The 19,048-nt window shown below is 31.8% G+C and overlaps 1 protein-coding gene across 2 annotated transcripts in view; it reads left to right on the forward strand.

The window, feature by feature from the left end:
- Positions 1 to 19,048, forward strand: part of LOC124535541 — a 191,091-nt gene that overhangs the window by 46,872 nt on the left and 125,171 nt on the right. For both annotated transcript variants that reach the window (XM_047111761.1, XM_047111762.1), the window contains exons 2-4: positions 1,640 to 4,388; positions 5,044 to 5,143; positions 13,530 to 13,616. In XM_047111761.1, the coding sequence (XP_046967717.1) occupies positions 1,683 to 4,388; positions 5,044 to 5,143; positions 13,530 to 13,616 (2,893 nt within the window). In that variant the 5' untranslated portion in view covers positions 1,640 to 1,682. The remainder of the gene's footprint in view (positions 1 to 1,639; positions 4,389 to 5,043; positions 5,144 to 13,529; positions 13,617 to 19,048) is intronic.

Genomic DNA, 19,048 nt, shown 5'->3' on the forward strand with positions numbered 1-19,048 from the left:
TGATGGTGTTTCAAATAAATAAATAAATAAAAAAATAAATAAATAAATTATTATTTTAATAGTTAAATATTTACACACTATCACAAATTGAATTATATGGACATATTTTTGTTTTTATATGTTATTATTTATTGGATTCTTTAAGATTGGTTGTAATGCTAGTAGGTGTGTAAGTGTATGTGGAAAACTCCAAACGATTATTATCAATTAAATGTTAGTCTTTTGTTGATTGCAAGTGACTTCACAACCACATATAATACAATTTTATTTTACATTTAAAACATTGTATTTATTTCATATTTCCGAAAAATATTAACAAATTTTATATGGAAATAGGTTGGTAAGATAAGTATTATGGCAAGCAGACTATCAGATTCTAAAAGAATAATATCTATAAAGAATATTTATTTTTATCAAAAAAAGGTAGCATTTATAGCATCACAATCGCTAAAAAAGAATTATTACAGTCCTTATCATACACGAATTTGTAACTATTTATTTTAAATTATACTCTATGATATTCGAAGAATTAAATACTTAACTTGGCAAAAGAGATAAATACTCAATATTTTCAAGTCTGGTTCGACATATTAATAAAGCGTGCTCCGTGTCAGGTCAAGTAAACAGATAGCCACGTGGGGAAGGCAAAGGACGGCTGCATATAATAAATCTTCCATACTGCCTGACCAAGCACCGGGCGCTGTGAAAAGCAGAGTACCTTCTGCGTTTCATGTCGCTATTGATTAGAGCTACTATTATAAAAATAAGTACTCCTTTTTGGTATAATTACAAAATTAACTCTAATTTTATTTACTCTTCACTTTTTGCGTAAACAAATGAAATGTTCAAAGGATTAATTTGAATTAAATAAATGTGAGCCATCTATGTTGTTAAGAATAAGAAATTATTTATCAGTCTGTTATACTACTCAATTCCAATTATCCGACTTTGATAAAATTTAGTATGGAGCAAGCGTAACCAGCAAGGAAGAACAAGGACTACTTTTTATATGTAAAACGTACAATCGCACTGCTCAACAACTTTAAGTACAGAGTAGCGTCAACGTCATCACATTAAATGAAACGACCATTAATATAAGGCTAAATACGATCGAAAAATCAAATAGACGAATCATAAAAATGTGTAATAAAAAAACTCATACAGAAATTAAAACAAAGTAAAACACCATTTGCAAAATTAGTTCAATAACCCGTGAAACGGCAGCACAGCGCGGTCCGCGAGCTATGGACTTATACGCTCACTCGGTATCCGCACAGTCCCATTTGACTTTAGCCGGAATTACTTTAGGTTAACAATTTTGTAAATGAATAGCTCGAAATTCTATCATTTGACCCATTTTGGCCATAAGTTATTAACCCGCTAGTACTAATGTCACATCTCCAATAATGTTATAGGATGTTGTATATTAATAAATAGAAAAAAAACAGTAATATTGTAGTTCTCGTATTCCTTTTCATATATTATAATTAATGATATACACATAATGAAACTTATTTGTTTATTGTATGATATCATAATTAGCTATACGTAAGATTGGCGTGGTTAATCTATAAATTAAAATTAAAATCTGCTGGCTTTCACTGTTTTATATATTTAAATTAGTTTTTGTTTGTTTCAGAATGTGAACACTATCATCGGTCGATCAATGACTATAGCGGACAATGCGGTCACAAGCTGCAAAACCCTCGCCTAAGAAGGGAGCATTGGGAAAGACAACTTTCAAAGCAACTACTGCTAAACAAGTGAAGAAAAAAAGAGCTACGCCGAAAAAAGCTAAGCTCGCTCCAAAATCTACACCAAAGGGCTCTAAAAAAGCTACTGGCGATGATACAGCCAACAATAAAAATGACAATGAGCCCTCACTTAAGGAAAAAGATGAATCTTCAAATGAAGCAGCCAAAACTTTACCAGTCAAAGCCCACACATCTCGAGAAGATTCTCCTTCAAAAAAGTCGAAAAAAGAATCTAAAGAGACGAAAGATAAGGCTAAAGTACCTAAAAAAGTCGTTACTAAAAAGCCACTAAAATTAACTAAGAAAAACAAATCGACCTTAAAATTAAAAAAAGATGATAAAATAAATGATAACATAAAGTACAAAATTAATTTAGATGCGGTTAAAAAAACAACAAAAATCACAAAACCCGCAGCTAAGGCAAATTTGAAAAAAAGTAATTTAGGAAATCAGAAGAAAAAGGGATCCCTTTCTAACAAAGATTGTGAACAAGTTAAAAAGAATGAAGGTGAAAAAACTTGCAAACAGAGTCCCGCTGAAAATAACAGTAGTATTGCAAAAACTGATAATAAGGAAGGTAAAACTTTATCCCTTCAGTCGGAAGATAAAGCTGAAAAGGATGGGGAATGTACTAAGTCAGAAAGAAATGAGAACATACTTAAAAACTCTACACTAAATCTTTCTACCAATTCAAATGCTCAGGCTGAAACACCAAAAGTCGAGACTGAGCGACCACCTAAATTTTTCACGTCTAGTCGATCACCACGGACCGTTGACATAGACGTTAAATGTTGCAAAAATTCGAAAGGAAATTTAAGCGTTTCTGAAAGATTTGTATCTTTGAAATCTGATGACACTAACAAAGAAAAGAATGCATCAAACAATCTCGTATCTCAAGGTCCGGAAATCGATGTATATACTTTTACCGAAAAAGTCGATTCGCCAAAAAGTATTCTCTCAGATTTTAGGTCTCCTATCACGAAAAATATAGGAAGAGTGAGGCCTATAGCTAGAGTTAAAGGTACCATTATAGACAAAAAAGCAGATTCAGAAAGGAAAAAGTTCTCACCTCATAGGCCTATAGAAGAGGTGGTAAAACAATTGAAAGCTAATAAACGGTCAGAAGATTTAAATACGGGTCAAAATACTACAAATTATGTACCGCCTGGTTTAGATTTTAGTGCATTCACAAGTGAGAAAGAAGCTGAAGATAAACCACCTATTGTAAGTAAGTCGTATAAGATGGTTGCAAGAAAATCCAGTATAACGGGTAAACCTTTTAGTCCTATTAAATTTCTGGATCAAGAACCTTCTACTCAAAGAGATGTGAAACCCACAACTAAAACCAGCAATTATAAAAAAACCGTTAGTAAATCTAAAAAACAACAGAAAAAAAGTTGTTTGTCTGATGAGGAAATTAATACGTCTACCTTTTCCCTAAATACTAAAACTTTTCACTACACCTCTTCTGAAGAAAGTGTAAGTGAATCAAATGATGATAATGATAATAAAGAGTCTTCAGAATCTGAAACCTCTCAAACGAAAAAGACAAAAAATAAAAAATACAAGAGAATAACAGACAGTGCAAAGAAGACTACTTCGAAAGAGCTAAAAGAACTTTCAAAAGATTCTTTGATTGACTTAAAAGATACATCAGCTCTGTTGGGCAATGAAAAACCTAGCAAAAGGCGGTTAAAATTATTATCTATGTGGACTGGTCCTAAAAAACATAGAATGGCATCATTAAATGCCTTGGCTAAGGTACATTGCTTGTATGAGAATGAAAGTAGAACCCATATGGAATTGGGTTTAATGAAAACTGTTGAGAGACAAGTGATTCCAAGTACATCTAAAGTATCGGTTCCTAAAAAGAAGGAAGTAAAAACAAAAGAAACTGAGAAACAAGAGAGTACTTCTGAGTCAGAGTATGAAAATAAAAATGAGAAAGAAAAAGAAAGTTCCGAAAGCTCTGACGATAATCCACCTCAAAGAACATTACGAGGTGTACCTGGAATTAGAAGTGCCGGTAAATATTGGGACCCAAAATCTTCAACCTCATCCAGTGAAGATAGCGAACTTGAGTCAAAGTCAAGCAATTCTACCTCAGACAAAAAGAAAATAACGCCAAAGTCATCTATAGGAAAATCTGATTCTGATAAGCCTCCCCCTAAAATGAAAAAAACTGCTGGAGTCCCTATAAAGAAGAAGCGCAATAGAAACGAAATAGTAATGGACTTAAAAGATATGGTAGTTCAAAAGCGAATGGCGAGTTTAAATGCTACAGCTATTCTAGCTGCAAGCTATGAAAAGCGTTCCCCAAAATCTAACAAAGACGATACCACTTCAGACTCTTGTAGTGATGAATCTTTTTCCCAGAAGCCAAAAAACGTGATAAGTTCCGGCGTGAAGTCGGAATTAAAAAACGAAGAGACTAAAAAAGAAAGCGAGGACAGTAACTTAATCGAGGACCGAAAGCAAAAAGTTGAGGTTATTGTCAATCAAGACACTGATGTAACAATAACAGGTGTGTACTCTACCCATCATCATGAAGGATTCTGCACTGTCTCGGGAATGCAATATCGTATCTCATCGACAAGCCATACTCAAACTACAGCAACGGCTAATTGCGAAAAGGTAAGATTGTGTAACATTATTCCTTATTTATAATTTTCAGTCCATAAGCAATTTAAAAATAGAAAATCTATAGTTTAATTATTTCATGAAGTGGGGTGTGTATTCGAATGCTTAATTTAAAGTTGCCCTAAAGTCAATAAATCTTACATCATTTTGGCATATAATAATAAAGATGGTTACGCAGGCGTTTCGAGCCTCATTAATACGCGGTAATGAAGTAAGTTCTACTTAAACACGCCTCGGGACCTCATCCGCATGTTATCCCTCATCGTAACACCTACTCTAAAGCTTGCGTACAGAAAAAGGATCTTTACGTCGATTTTAATAATGACGACTTTTGAGTGTTAACAGAAATTCATTCTTGTGTGAAAAAAATCTTGTTTTATTGGGTAAAAATTTGCTGGAATAATATCTTTATTGATTAATTATTTACGAAGGCAAAATAATTATAAGCAATATATTTCATTTGGGAATTATATTACTATCGGTTAAAACCATCTAATAGCAGTCACCTCCATGTTTCGAATTTATTTTTCCAAGTACTCGTTCAAACTTTTTTACCCCTTGAAATAATATGGCTTCGAACGGAAAACAAATACTGTGTATTATAATGTAAGTTGAAAGAAGAATATGAAACAACTGCTCTTTGTTATAGGAGGGTTGTTCTCGAGAAGACGGATCTCGTTATACGCCTCTGTCTGCTTTATCATCTATGCAGCCACCTGCTGAACATTCGCATTCTCACCCGCATCCAGGTAAGATTTTTAATATTAATACAATATAGTACGTAGAATTTCACACGAACAAATGTAGTGCAGTGATTAAATCTGCTTATGCGCTTCAAAATGGATAACGGGAAAATATAATTAGTTAAATATAATTTATTTAAAAATTGTACTCATGTGGTAAACCTATACAGAATCGTTGGCGTAACGCCAACTGTACAGATGTCAATACGGAGTCTTGGCCCCGAGAGTCGCTTCCTGCGAATATCATAACACCTATTAATATTATTCTCTCGTGCTTCCCTCTAATTCACCATCTAATGTTCTAGCAGTTGATGCCAAAAGGCGTCAATTGTCAATTACTTTTTATTGTTTTGCCTTGCTAAACCTTTTCTTTCATCTGTTTTCAAGATTCTTCGCGTATTTTCCTTTGAATATTTTATAAACTCTGAACTGATTTATTATTAAAGATCCTAACCTACTTTAAGAATATTTTATAACAGATTTGACCTATAAACGCGAATTCAGGCGTATAAAAGACGTATAAATTCCTAATCTACTTCAACATTCAAACTCTTTAAATCACTTCGACTTCTAAGAATTGGAATAGTTTCGGAATTTTTAACGATTTGTTCAACGACAAACATCTTAACACATCAGATTTCTGAAATGCTTTTGTCTTCTAATTTAAAAATCACGAAAGAAATTTACTTGTATTCGATTAATTTGTATGGCTTTTATCATTTTGTAAAATTAAAAGCTTTAAGCTTATAACGTTTTTCATTAAACTGAATAGCGGTTACAATTAAATCGAAAGTGGATTCTCATGCGGACATCGATTTTGTATGGGTAACAATCATAAAATTGTAAATAAAATAAAATTGCCGGTCTCATCATTTTTGAAGTCGGTTGAAAAGGTCTTATTACCCCTATGTTTCCAATCTTTTTTTTTTTTTTTTGTTTTTTTGTTTTTTGTTTTTTTGTCACGATCAATATGATAGTTACATGCAAATATTTATAATTAACCGAAAATACAGGTTTATAATAAAAAGTATTGCAGTTTAAATGTTCCAAAGATCAAACTAATATTGAAAGTAACTCTTTCTGTTGATCATGATTGATTATGGAGTCGATCGATTCGAGAGATTGAGATCGATATTAAGGCCTGACCTGTAAAAATATATAGGTACATAAATTATGAGAAAAATAAATTTGACAACAGCAATTTCACTATTAACCAACCCAAAATATTTTTCATTGCTGTTTTCCATTTTACATATACAGTTTTCTGTTGTATCCATTAGACATAGGTGTAGTCTAAGCAAACATCAAAATTTCTGTATGATTTAAACGTATACAAAACGTCAGCATCTGCAGCAATAAATATGCATCTTTTAGAGATGAAACTTAGATATATAACATATAACAATTGTTAAAGATTGAAATTCACATTTCTAATTTGAACCAGTACTTTCAGAGATAAGATATACGGTATATTTAGATATAGGCACAAAAACGCTGTTCTCATTGTACGATTATTATTGTAGTTTAGATACGTTGAAGATCAGCTGACAAATATTCATATTTGATTATTTAAAAATATTATACAAGACGGTTATAATTTAAATATAGAATCAAAGTTTTCGTTTATCATTTAAAGTTGTGTTCTATTTATCATTTTCGGAATCATACCTATAACATGGCATTGGCTTCTTATTAGACCGTACGAGTACATATTAGTGCCAGTCTGACGGTGGCAAGAAGCCAAGTTACCCCCATACTCATATTATTAAAGATCGCCTACTTATCTCCGACGTCAACCTAAACTACGAATCAGCACTATTGAAGCTGATTGACGCACACTTTAGTACATCTTTATTCACTATTTTGCAACATGAATAAATGGATAGTTAGGTAAATGTTTGCATTTGAATGAAAAAAATGTTTATATAGAAAAGTTTTGAATTTGCGGTTTGGAATAGGGTATCCAAAAATTTATTCCTGGTCTATAAGAAGTAGACAGACTTTACTTAAGATATTCGTAGATCACTAAAATGTCTTAGAAAAAGTCTTCATTCCATTCTACTACTTACATTTTATAAATATATTGTAACAATAGTTATAAACAGCGAATGAAAGTCGTGTGAATCGAAATCGAAGAATGGTTTTAATATTGCTGAAATAGGAAAAAATTACAAATAATTTAAGTATTGTCGTGTCGCGTATTGTTTATAAAAATAAATTAACAATTTCCCTAACCAAACAGCAGACAATAACCATGAGTCATATGTGACTAACAGGCGCTTAATCTGCAATCTAACAGCTCCAATTTTGAATTTTATTGAAGGTAAATGAACTACAGACCTTTTTTTTACTTGTACAATTTCTCTATTTACAAATGTTCCATAAATATTATTGTTATTGTAGTAACATACTATTCAAACTCTGTTTCCAATTTTACTAACTGTGCGTGTTTTACTTTTTTTATCCGATTTTATCATTGTTTTGGCGATTATATTTCAATATTTATGTTTCTATTCAGTTGTGTAATCAAAGCACAGCGTCATTTTCTGTTATTGTCATTTCTATCGACATAACATCTGCCAAATGTAACAGTGGATCTGCTTTTTTTCCTGCTAATATTTTTAAAGGAATCTCTTTCTCTTTTTCCACTTCTGATTTACCAATTAAATGAACATTGTGTTGATGTTTTCTATTATTCTGATGCAGTAGCATCATCAAATTGCAAACGTTATATAAACATTCATTGCATTGCCCCTGTCTGGCTTCGGTTTATTATACTCTGTTGATATGAGAATAGTTCTTTATATTCTAATAAACGAGTGGGTTTTTCGGAGAACATAAATATTTCAACAGTACTCGTGCATTTTGCACGTTTCATCGTTTTTAGTCTTTCTGCGTAATTTTAAAATTTTAACTTTCAATTTTATTTAATGTTCTTCTAAATTTCACCTTTATTACATTTCTTCTTCGTAGTTTTTTCATAATTTTCTAGAAAAATATCCTTGTGAAACCTTGGGTTCAAAGTTTCCGGTATGACTTATAGTTACAATTGAATTTAATCTTCTGTGACATAAACATACCTGAGGCCCCTAAATGCTTAAAACTTTCGATTTATATTTGATCAATTTATTAATTATATTTTATACTAAATAATACACTTATTAAATTCATACTATTTTAAGAAAGCCGGCTGTTCACGCAGAATATCAGTATTAATTTAATTTCTGATAAGCCTGGTCGCTAAGATTCTTATCCGATTCTCTTACTCAGTTCCCGGACAAGCGACCCTCTTGGATAGTTGTTTGTATTCGGTTTCTAAGCTTTTCAGGCGTGCGCTGCAGTCAAACCGGTCTTACACAATGACTGCGCCGTTACGTAGAAAATGTATACTGAGGGCGTTTTTAACGATTTTTTTCGACTTTTTCATCGTACGGTTCAATCCTCGCTCGGGATATTAAAACCGTACTGGTAGAATGAGTATGTCGAACATCAATTTTTAATATAGATTTGACATCTTCAAATACCTTGATCAGGTAACCGGACCTGGGAATCAGGCACGGTGTTCTATGTTGTTTGGACTTAATCCGAAATCAGAAATTAAAATGAAATTATCCAAAACTATTTGAAATTATAGTACAACATATTCACTGTTACATTTCCTAAAAAGATAAATGAAGATTCCTAAAAATGCTCGACGGGTCAAATCCAAATCAAAATGGCGATTTTACGAATAGCTTATAATCCACCTACCCCGTACCTTCGCCTATGTCGTTCTAAATAAGATTAACCTAGAATTCCGATGCAAACTGATGTATCCGATTAAAAATGCAACGTTGACTGGAAGCTCGTTTGTTGTTAAGTCAATCAGAATTGTAACAGTCTCGTACAAAGGGACGATGCAAATGGGATATGGATTCCGGGAACGAATTTTGACAGCGTCATGATTCAAACAATGAATGTCCGAAGTTCAGTAGTCGAAAATAAAAACCCGTATGATTGTCATGACCGTCTACACTATTACAGTTTCGAAAGTAGAACAAATTCCGTTGTACAAATCTAAACTAATTTGTCAAAACTAAAAGCCTGACTATTTTATAAATATGTCAAAATAAGTGGATGCTTCTTGTATAAAATGTTTTATATTTACCGTGAGTCAGGTACCTACTGTCATCGATCTAATCATATTCGTAATATATACTAATATTATAAACGCGAATGTCACTCTGTCTGTTACTTCACGCTTAAACCGCTTAACTAATGTTGATAGAATTTTGTGTAGAGAGTATCAACCACAAAGTAGAACATAGGTTTCTTTTTAAATTAATCCCTCGAGGGGTAAAATGTGGGTGACGGTTTGTGTGCTTGATTTCGCTTGGATAAAACCGCGGGGTCAGTTGGTATACCAATAAAAATATATAATTACTCTAGAGTCTGGAATATAAAACAAATTCTGAATGAAAATTATTTAAGAATATATGTTTTAAATTATTAATTAGTTTTTTTTTTTTTTTGTTTATAACTTATGAGTGTAGATTTACATTATTCTATGAGTGTAGACATACATTGTATGTTTGTTACTGAATCAAACAATAACTGCTGGACTTGGAAAGCTATCTCAGCTTATACCGTAACCTAACCTAACTATTTTTTCAATAGAAATAAGTAGCATATTTCATTTAATAATATATGTAAATTTATATCCATATGGAGAGCATTCGTGCAAACGCAATTCAAGAATTCATACAAATTGTTGATTTATTTACAAATGTATAAATATCTTATATTTCTAAATACAAATATGGAAGAAACTCTCTGAATTTTATATATTATATCAATTTATGGCACTTAATCATATTTATTGAAGGTTGACTCGTAACGTTTACATTTATGGACCAAATAAACATTAAGTTAAATCAACGAATCGAGAACAAATTAATTTATTTGCAACGTTAAATTGTAATTTAAAAGATAATTTCGTGGCCAGAGATCTCATTTTTATTAGATAAGGCTCAGTAAACATTTATATTTCAATTTCACAATAATAATCTAATTCTGATATATTACTTTTTTTTAATACTGCTATAATAATAACTAAAATCGTCTAATTTATACTATCAATACATACTATATATAAAACAATGTCGCTTATCGCTGTTTGTCCCAATGTATGCTTAGATCTTTAAAATTACGCAACGAATTGTGATGCAATTTTTTTTTAATAGGATTATTCGAGAGGTAGGTTTTTGTAAAATACATGGACAATATAGTTAAGAAACACTGATCATTTTAGATGTTTTTAATGTGATGTCATAAATAAAAAAATAAACTGTAGAATATTTAGTATTGTCCCCACGTGAAGCCAAATCGGGTCGCTAGTTTATGCTATATTAGATTCCGACCGCGGTTTCGCTCATGTGGGGTCGAGGGTGTTTGACACCCTATGTCTTATTTGTACCCTTGTCAATGTATACGCAAAAAAATAATGATTATCGTTCGAGCAGTTAAGATGCGAAAACGTACCAAATAAATGTACATTTCGGTTCAAGTGAACCGACTTGCTTTATGTTAATAACTTTCGAACACCATTTAAGTTTACGACATCAGGTAATATGTGCTGTTGCATTACGTATTTTGAGGAACCACGTCTACAATCCAATCAGCGGTCTTAAACCAAGCATCGTATTGCGTGTTTCATTTTGTCAATTTCCAGGCTAAGGTGACATTCCAACAGTTGACCCAGATGATGGAAACGACAAGTTTGTGTTGCTATACGTACATACTCGTATTTATAATCGACCACCCAGTGTGGTCGAGTCTCATTTTTTAAGAACCAACTTTGTAATCGAGTTTATAACATTTCGTACAAAAAAAAATTGTTAACATTTTCGAAATTTAAGCTCTAATTATTTACCAATATACCTATACTCGGATTATTTATTTGATTGTAATTATTTAAGTTGCATAAACATATGACCTCAAAGCCGGATATTATCAAACGAGCGTAAAAGTTAAACTAGATCAATGTCAAACATTTTATGAATATTCAAAATCAAATATGTATTCAATATTTTATCTCCAATAACTTGCTTAATATGTTAACGTAAAAGATAAAAAAAAGTAAATACCTCGTCGGGGAGAATATCTTGGAAACGGCATTAAACTTTTCTTCTGAACGTTCACCGGGACGAAATGAATAAAGTAAAACTTATTAAATACAAAATTCGCTGAATTTAACCTTCGGATATTTATTTTAAATTCATTTGTTCAATGAAATATAACTTAAGAACTTTTGTACATTGGATTTATTATACAATTTAATAAATCCAATGATGTGAATATTTTGGTATAAAAAGCAACTTGTATCATTCTCCATGGTATAAAATAAGTATATGCAAAATCATATCGAATGATCAAATGCCATCATTATCATTACATAGTATAAAACAAAGTCGCTTACCACTGCTCAATGTATGCTCATATCTTTAAAATTACGCAACAGATTTCGATGCATTTTTTTTAATAGATAGTTTGATTTGAGATGAAGGTTTTTAAATATATATGGACAATTCAGTATCAGTATTGCACACGTGCGAAGCCGGGGCGGATCGCTAATTCTGTATAAATGAGCTGAGGGGTTGCACGCAAAAGGCCGATGTAACTAAGTATGTATCATTATTAAATTATGCATTGTTTTCATTCACCCTTAGAATCTAACAGCGTGGCCTATTTGTTATCTCGCTGAGAAAAACCATTTCAACGTTTTCCAGCTCAAACAGGCACAAAGCAACGAAATACCGGGAAAATGAAAACGCGGGAAGACTGAAGTTGTTGAGTTAATCATGAAAGCCGAACGCTAAGCGACTCGGCTCGCTTTTTGTTTTGTCTGCCTTAGGGATAAATGTATGACAACTCGGAGATATGTAAATGTATATTTACATTTGTTTCGTTTCTATTCGCCTTGCACATATCACATTTGAAAATGATATGATATGCAAATACAAACAAGCATGATATTGTTTAACTGTTTAGTGTGTTTCCTCGAGAGTATATTTCTTGGATATCTTACATATCTAAATATACATTTTGGTAATTCGACAACTCTCTCATTTTGGTCATATGTTATATTTGAGGTTATCTGTAAGTTTGCAAGTTTTAATTACAATCCGTTGTTTATATAAACAAATGTACCCTCGTCTTTCGTATCAATGCTGTCATTAAACATGTAAAAGCGTTGTTCCTGCCATAAATAATCCTAACCATCTCTAATTGAAGTCCTAACATGAAAGCCAATTTAAGATAAGCTACTTCATTTTCAAGAGCTGAGATGACCCAGTGGTTAGAAAGCGTGCATCTTAACCGATGATTTCGGATTCAAACCCAAGCAAGCACCACTATATACCTATATATATATATATGTGCTTAATTTGTGTTTATAATTCATCTCGTGCTCGGCGGCGAAGGAAAACATAGTGAGGAAACCTGCATGGGTCTAATTTCATCGAAATTCTTCGACATGTGCATTCCACCGACCAGCTTTGGAACAGCGTGGTGGAATATGTTCCAAACCCTCTCCTTAATCCGGAAGAGGAGGCCTTATCCCAGCAGTAGGAAATTTACAGGCTGTTACTTTACTTTACTTAATTTTGGTCAGGTTGTTCATTTTCACTGAACCTTTCATTAATAACAACATATGCATATATGTACGTACTATGTTTCGGATTCCGAAGCGACATGCTTTTCGAGGTATGGCAATGTAACCACTGTTAAACTACACACTTTCGGTATTTTAGTGTGACATTAAAAACCAAAAACTTGTTATAAGCCCGATCTCAGGTGTAGTGATTATTTCAAGGAGACAGTTATAACAGGTGTAAGGGCATCAAATCTACATAGTAATCAAAATGATAACCGTAACAATAACTGTTGAATAAACCATGTACGGAATAATTAAATCAATTCAATAAGGCTCTTTTGAAGATATAATAAGGCGCGATTGCATTAAAAAACGATGTATGTAATTAAAGCTTGTTTCATTTCCAAGCTGAACAATCGGCGCTCGAATCTTTTATTACATTTATAATCGTATTACCAGTAATTAAAAAAAATGTGTTATAGATTTACTTGCTTTAAATATTTATATTTACAAACTTTATAAAATCAAAATATACTTTATTCGAGTAGGCTTTTACAAGCACTTTTGAATCATCAAATAACAACTATATGAATGAACCTCCAACCGGTTCGAAAAGTAAATTCTACCGAGAAGAACCGGCAAGAAACTCAGTAGTTACTCTTTTTCAACCATTAAAAAATCCAGACATGTTAGTCAATATGTATGTAATATATACTGCCCGAAAGTCAACAAGTATTAATCCCTATTTATTTTATGCAGTACCAGAATTGGGCGGACTAACGCGCCGCGCTGCAGGCTGTTCCAGCGCCTTCTCAGCACCGTCGCCAGCTGCCCACCATGACCCAGGTAAGACCGTAAAAATAACCAGAACACACTCGTTAAACTTGTTATTAAATATAATTGTCTATAAATTATCTACTAAAGGTCTTATAAAGATTTAAATCTGACATAATCTGCTTTAAGAGATTCGTATCAAACGAGCAAATAAATTGAGGAAAAATACGTAGAAAATAGCGATAGCATTTCGGACCTTTTAGTAAGGACAACGTAATAAATCACTAAACAAACACAAAGGTTATTTGAAGGTTTCGAAAAAATCACTCAAGAAATAGAATTCGTTACAATTAAGACCACGTGACATTAATAATTTCGATATCATACATAAATAATTGTATGTAGTTGATTTTCTTAGCGATATGACAAGGTCCGATTTTAGTTGAGCAAAAAAAGAATCGCTTAATATTTAACTGTTGATGAAAAACTGCTCCTAATAAAGATTAACGAAAAGATAAATAAAATAAAAAAGGGTGCTTATCCAAATTGATAGTTCTTAATTTTTTTACCGTTACCTTATTGCATAATGAAATCGTCGTGATAAAAAGAATTATTCTTTACAACATAAATTTTGCATTTTGTCTATACAAATTTATTTAATTTTGTCTACGTATTATCCGTAAGATAATTTACTTAGAAGCTCTAGCTTTATGCAAACTCCAATCTAGAAACCTCTCAAAATCTGTGTTTGTTGTTTAAAACTTAAAATAACATCTTGGTTTCCAAAGTAACCATGTGAGGAATGCTTGATTTCTTACAGAGGTAATGTCTCATTTGCTTATTTATATTGAATAAAAAAGAGCCCGGAGTCAAGAAGTTGGCAGTATTACTACTATGCCTCGGACTACCTCGTTAAACCCTGGCAACTGCCTACAGCGTCTGGACATATAATGAACTATCCTTGAAGGTCAATGGGGTAGACATCTGTGCAGACAGTCTTAAAATTAAATACTTTGTAGAACTTTTATTTTATTTTATTATTATAATTTTAACTGGTTTTGTTCTTGATTAATTGAACTATGAATTTATGAATGTGTGTAATTATTGTAACTATAAATAAATATAAAATAAAAAACTGCACTCGGATTACTGCCCCATCGTACTTAGGATTAGAAAGTAGAGAGTGCACCAGCGCTTGAGCACGCATTCGTTCACTATTAGGTATATCTCTTGCGCATCTACGCAGGCTGTTGTGAAATTCGGTCAGAAAAATATACATATAATAAAATTAGAGTGACTGTTAGTATTATTAAAATAATCGCTTTTTACTAAACACGTATATTTATGTATACATGGTACCAAAATAAACAAATATAAAATATACCTAAATAACATTTTTTTCAATGTTTGTCTATCTGTTCATTCTGGCTAATCTCTCGATTTAAACGGGACATTCACTGGCAGATAGCTGATGTGATAAGGAGTAACTTAACCACAATAATAACGTTTTTGTTTAATTCAAACGCAGACGTAATCAGTATCGCTATTTATTATTATAATTAAGTAACGTGACAAGAACACAGGTGAATTTTCTTTGTCTACAAGTACAGATGTTTATAAATCGCTTTTTAACACAAAACCTTACTAAATCAACGCTTTAAACGTTCCCTGATTATATCCTTAACTTTGACTTCTCTTTAGAAATTTGTATGAAAACATACACAAATACTACAAAACATACATGCTGAAATCCTATTAGCAAATGAATGTCCACAATGTCAATCATGAATATTGTCAGATAAATTATATGTTTCGCTTGTATGTTCGAATGTAACTATCATCTAACAAAAGCCCTATTATGTGGCATGTTGTGGTTTAAATACAGTGAAACCAAATTTATCAATATTATTATAAACTAATCGTACTATTGTTAGTATGTAAATACGAGTGTTCTATCTTTATTAAAGGATACTATTTGTTCTTATTGTCAACATCATCTATTAAAGAAATGCTTGCAAAGCTCCACTCACCAGTCCGCCCCATTAAAAAGTGATTTACTTGCTATGAAAGCATGTGATAAATTCTTATTCTTATGTCTCCATAAATTCAAGCATTCAAAAAAATAAGACTTTAATTCAGGAAACCTATCCGAATTATAATCCTGCTTATTCAATTAAGATCTCGAAGTTCTATTCAATGACAACGGAATTGTTTAAAATAAAATGTTGACAACTCAAAAATGTATAATCTAGTTACAAACAGCGGCAAAAATCTAATGCGGCAAATGTTAACAAGCTAAAATTTATTTGCATTCCATTTAAAAAAGAATCACACGGCTCCTCTATTGTCGGATTGTTATATTTAGAACGAAAAACGAATAACACGCTCTCGTAAACTTTATTCATTCAGCGCCACTTTCGTCTACAATTCGGTAGATTTTTTCGGTAACATTCGGTGGTTTTTGTGTTAAATTGTCTATCTGTGAATGACAGCGTATATTTTGTTTCTCGAGATAGAAGGATGAAAGTTAATAACTACGTTTTGAGCACTACACATGTCTAAATATGAAATGTGTATATACAGGGATATTGGTAAGTCAAAGTATATCCTTTAGGAGGTAATAGGGGTAACTATTTGCAATAATTTTAATTTAAGGTTAAATAAGCTCTTTAAAATTCCCACAAAATTAACTAAAAATAATATCCAATGAAAAGAAACTTACTTAATACAAATTTGAAATAAAATTTAGAAACAGAAAGCTAACTTATAACTAAGACATTTTGTAATACAGCCTAAATAAAGTATTAATAAAGGAATCCGAGAAACTCTCTATAACGGAGCACAGCACACACAGCATGTTCTACAGTGAATAATGCAGGATTCTATCCTTATCAGTATCCTCACGAAGAGGATCTCACTCCCTAAAAGGAGAGTTATTTTTAGTAAATTAAATTTTTGTAAAATAATTTCATAAATTTCGTTTAATTTTAGTACTAAAAAAAAATACAAAACATCGAACGTTACATTTTTATAATATTGAAGATTGCAATCCTCGTTCTATAAAATTATCTCTACTATTAAAATTTCTCAAAATCCTTTCTTAGACCGCTCCTACATTACGAAACGAGAGTCTGATATAAATATACCCAAACTTCATTTAATCTCATTTGTAGCAAAACTCGGTGCAAATTAAAGCAAACGCTTTAATATCCAAAGTAAGGTAATTACGCGTTTTTCTTTATAGAATCACGAAAATATATATGATACATACGTTGACGTATCATTTGTCGTGTACCTATGTATTTAATACCAATAATATTTACTTCAATCCATTATGAAATAAAACATCCGAGGCGTGATTATATAGTAACAACTCAGTTTATAAATCGCATCTTGACATAACTTTCAATTTAGTCTTTTTTATAATATAGGCGGACGAGCATGTGAGCCACTTGACATCGCATACATTTTCGCTGTTAGAATCCAATTTCTTGCTGTGCTAAACGCCTATATTCCACCAACTTTGTTTAGGTTCCCCTGTGCATGTAGATAGTGTCTTACTCACCCTTCCAACCTTATCACAACAATACTAAGTAATATTGTTTGGCGGTAGAATTTCCGTTGAGTTGGTGGTACGTACCCAAACAATCGGACACGAAATCCTAGCATAACCTTTAACTATTTAAAACTAACATATAAAACTAACATATAAAACTGTATACGAAATTTACTTTATTACTGAATTATTAATCTTATTTACGATCCACAAAGTCTTAAGAGCATTAATAAGAGTTACTCAACAAGTAGATTTTTTGCTGTAATAAAATGTTCTAGCTTCGAATTAAACGCAGTAGATACGATAGAATAAACTTGTAGCAATGATTTCGAGCGAGATCTCTTTAATGCTCAACGTTGTAACTTCTTTCAACCCTCAGTCGACAGTCGGTTAAGTAATTAATTCTTTTGCCGGCCCCTTTGAATAAATCACTTCACAGCCAACTTGAACATTATAAAAGTTGTCTTTTAAATTTTAAATACTGTATTCAATGATTCATGATATCTTTTCGTACTTTCGTCTTCTCCTTTGTGACAGGGCTCTGCGACGATATAAATCTGTATTTGCTTAACACTTTATTAACTTTACTTTATAAAGTGATATTATTTGCAAAGTTTATAAAAATTATGTAGTTAAAAAAATACAATATAATTTATTTATCTATGAAAAGTAAGGTAAGAAAAACAAGTTATTATTATATTCGTAAGTTGTCACTTCGAATCTCGGGATTCTTTATCTACTTTATCCCAAGTCACTCTCAATAAACACGTCCCCGTGGTCCCGCACTAAAGAACTACTTCTGCAAACTTATTTTGCACTTGGAAACGTTAAAACTACGAGGTAGTTTGTAAACGGAGATCTCGTCGCTCCCTAGCGGACCCTGAATTAGTTGCATTAGTTCCCTAAAGTAATAAGTTCTATAAAACATGCATTGAAGAATAACTGAACTCAACAAAACATTCATATATTTAAAATAACATACATGTCATTTATATATATGTGTATCTATGACGTGAACAAAAAGTTATAAAGTTTCGTCATTTGTTTCGTCTGAAGTGTATAAAATTGTAACTATAAATTTACATGTTAGAAAACTCGATAACAATGATTCGTGTAAACTAGTGAAAACTCGATATGCATAGGTTTGTCTAAAAATAAAACGAACGTACGAGGCCTGAATAAAAATAGCTGAGAGAGGCCTATTATTAAGGCAATATTCTGTTACGCGCTCTGAATTCATATTCATCTACTGAAATGTCAGCCTCCGTTTTACTTCGGTTTAGTTAAACAACTCCTTCTATATCTTTTGTTATTTTGAAATTCGAATGTTTCATAAAATATTTGTAAGTGCGCATTTTAAGGTGCGTTCTCACTGAAATATTTGTACTGCTATTCTTCAAAAAGCCATTGACAATTATATAACGAGACATTTTTTGTTCAAACACTGAGATACTGTTAGATATGCCTCTCTCGTATAATCTCTTCATAGTATAAAACAAAGTCGCTTTACTTCGTCTGAACTCTTAGATCTTTTAAAAAGCCCAACAGATTTTTATCAATAAACAGATTCAAGATGAAGGATTGTCTATGTATTATAATAGCATATTATAGTAAAGAAAAGCCGGGAACATTAACTTTGCAAGCAGGAAAAAACAAGAAATTTTCTTTTTATGTTTGTTCTTCAATCCAAAAGCTTTATATAATATAATATCATATAATATCAGTATCATACCAGTACCGGTATCATAACAGTGAATGGGAAGGAAAAAATACTTAAGCACCATTATTTTATAGCATTGACGATACAATTAAAACAATTAATAAATACAACACTCATTAAATTGTTTGTAAACAAATTACTGTAAGATCTTTATGTATTATTTTGAGGAGCAAAATATTTGTACAAGGATAAGTATACAATTTTTTGGAATGCAAATAAAACTCTTTC

This window comes from Vanessa cardui, chromosome 15 (genome assembly GCF_905220365.1).
Source record: "Vanessa cardui chromosome 15, ilVanCard2.1, whole genome shotgun sequence".
In the NCBI taxonomy this organism is placed as follows: Eukaryota; Metazoa; Arthropoda; class Insecta; order Lepidoptera; family Nymphalidae; genus Vanessa; species Vanessa cardui.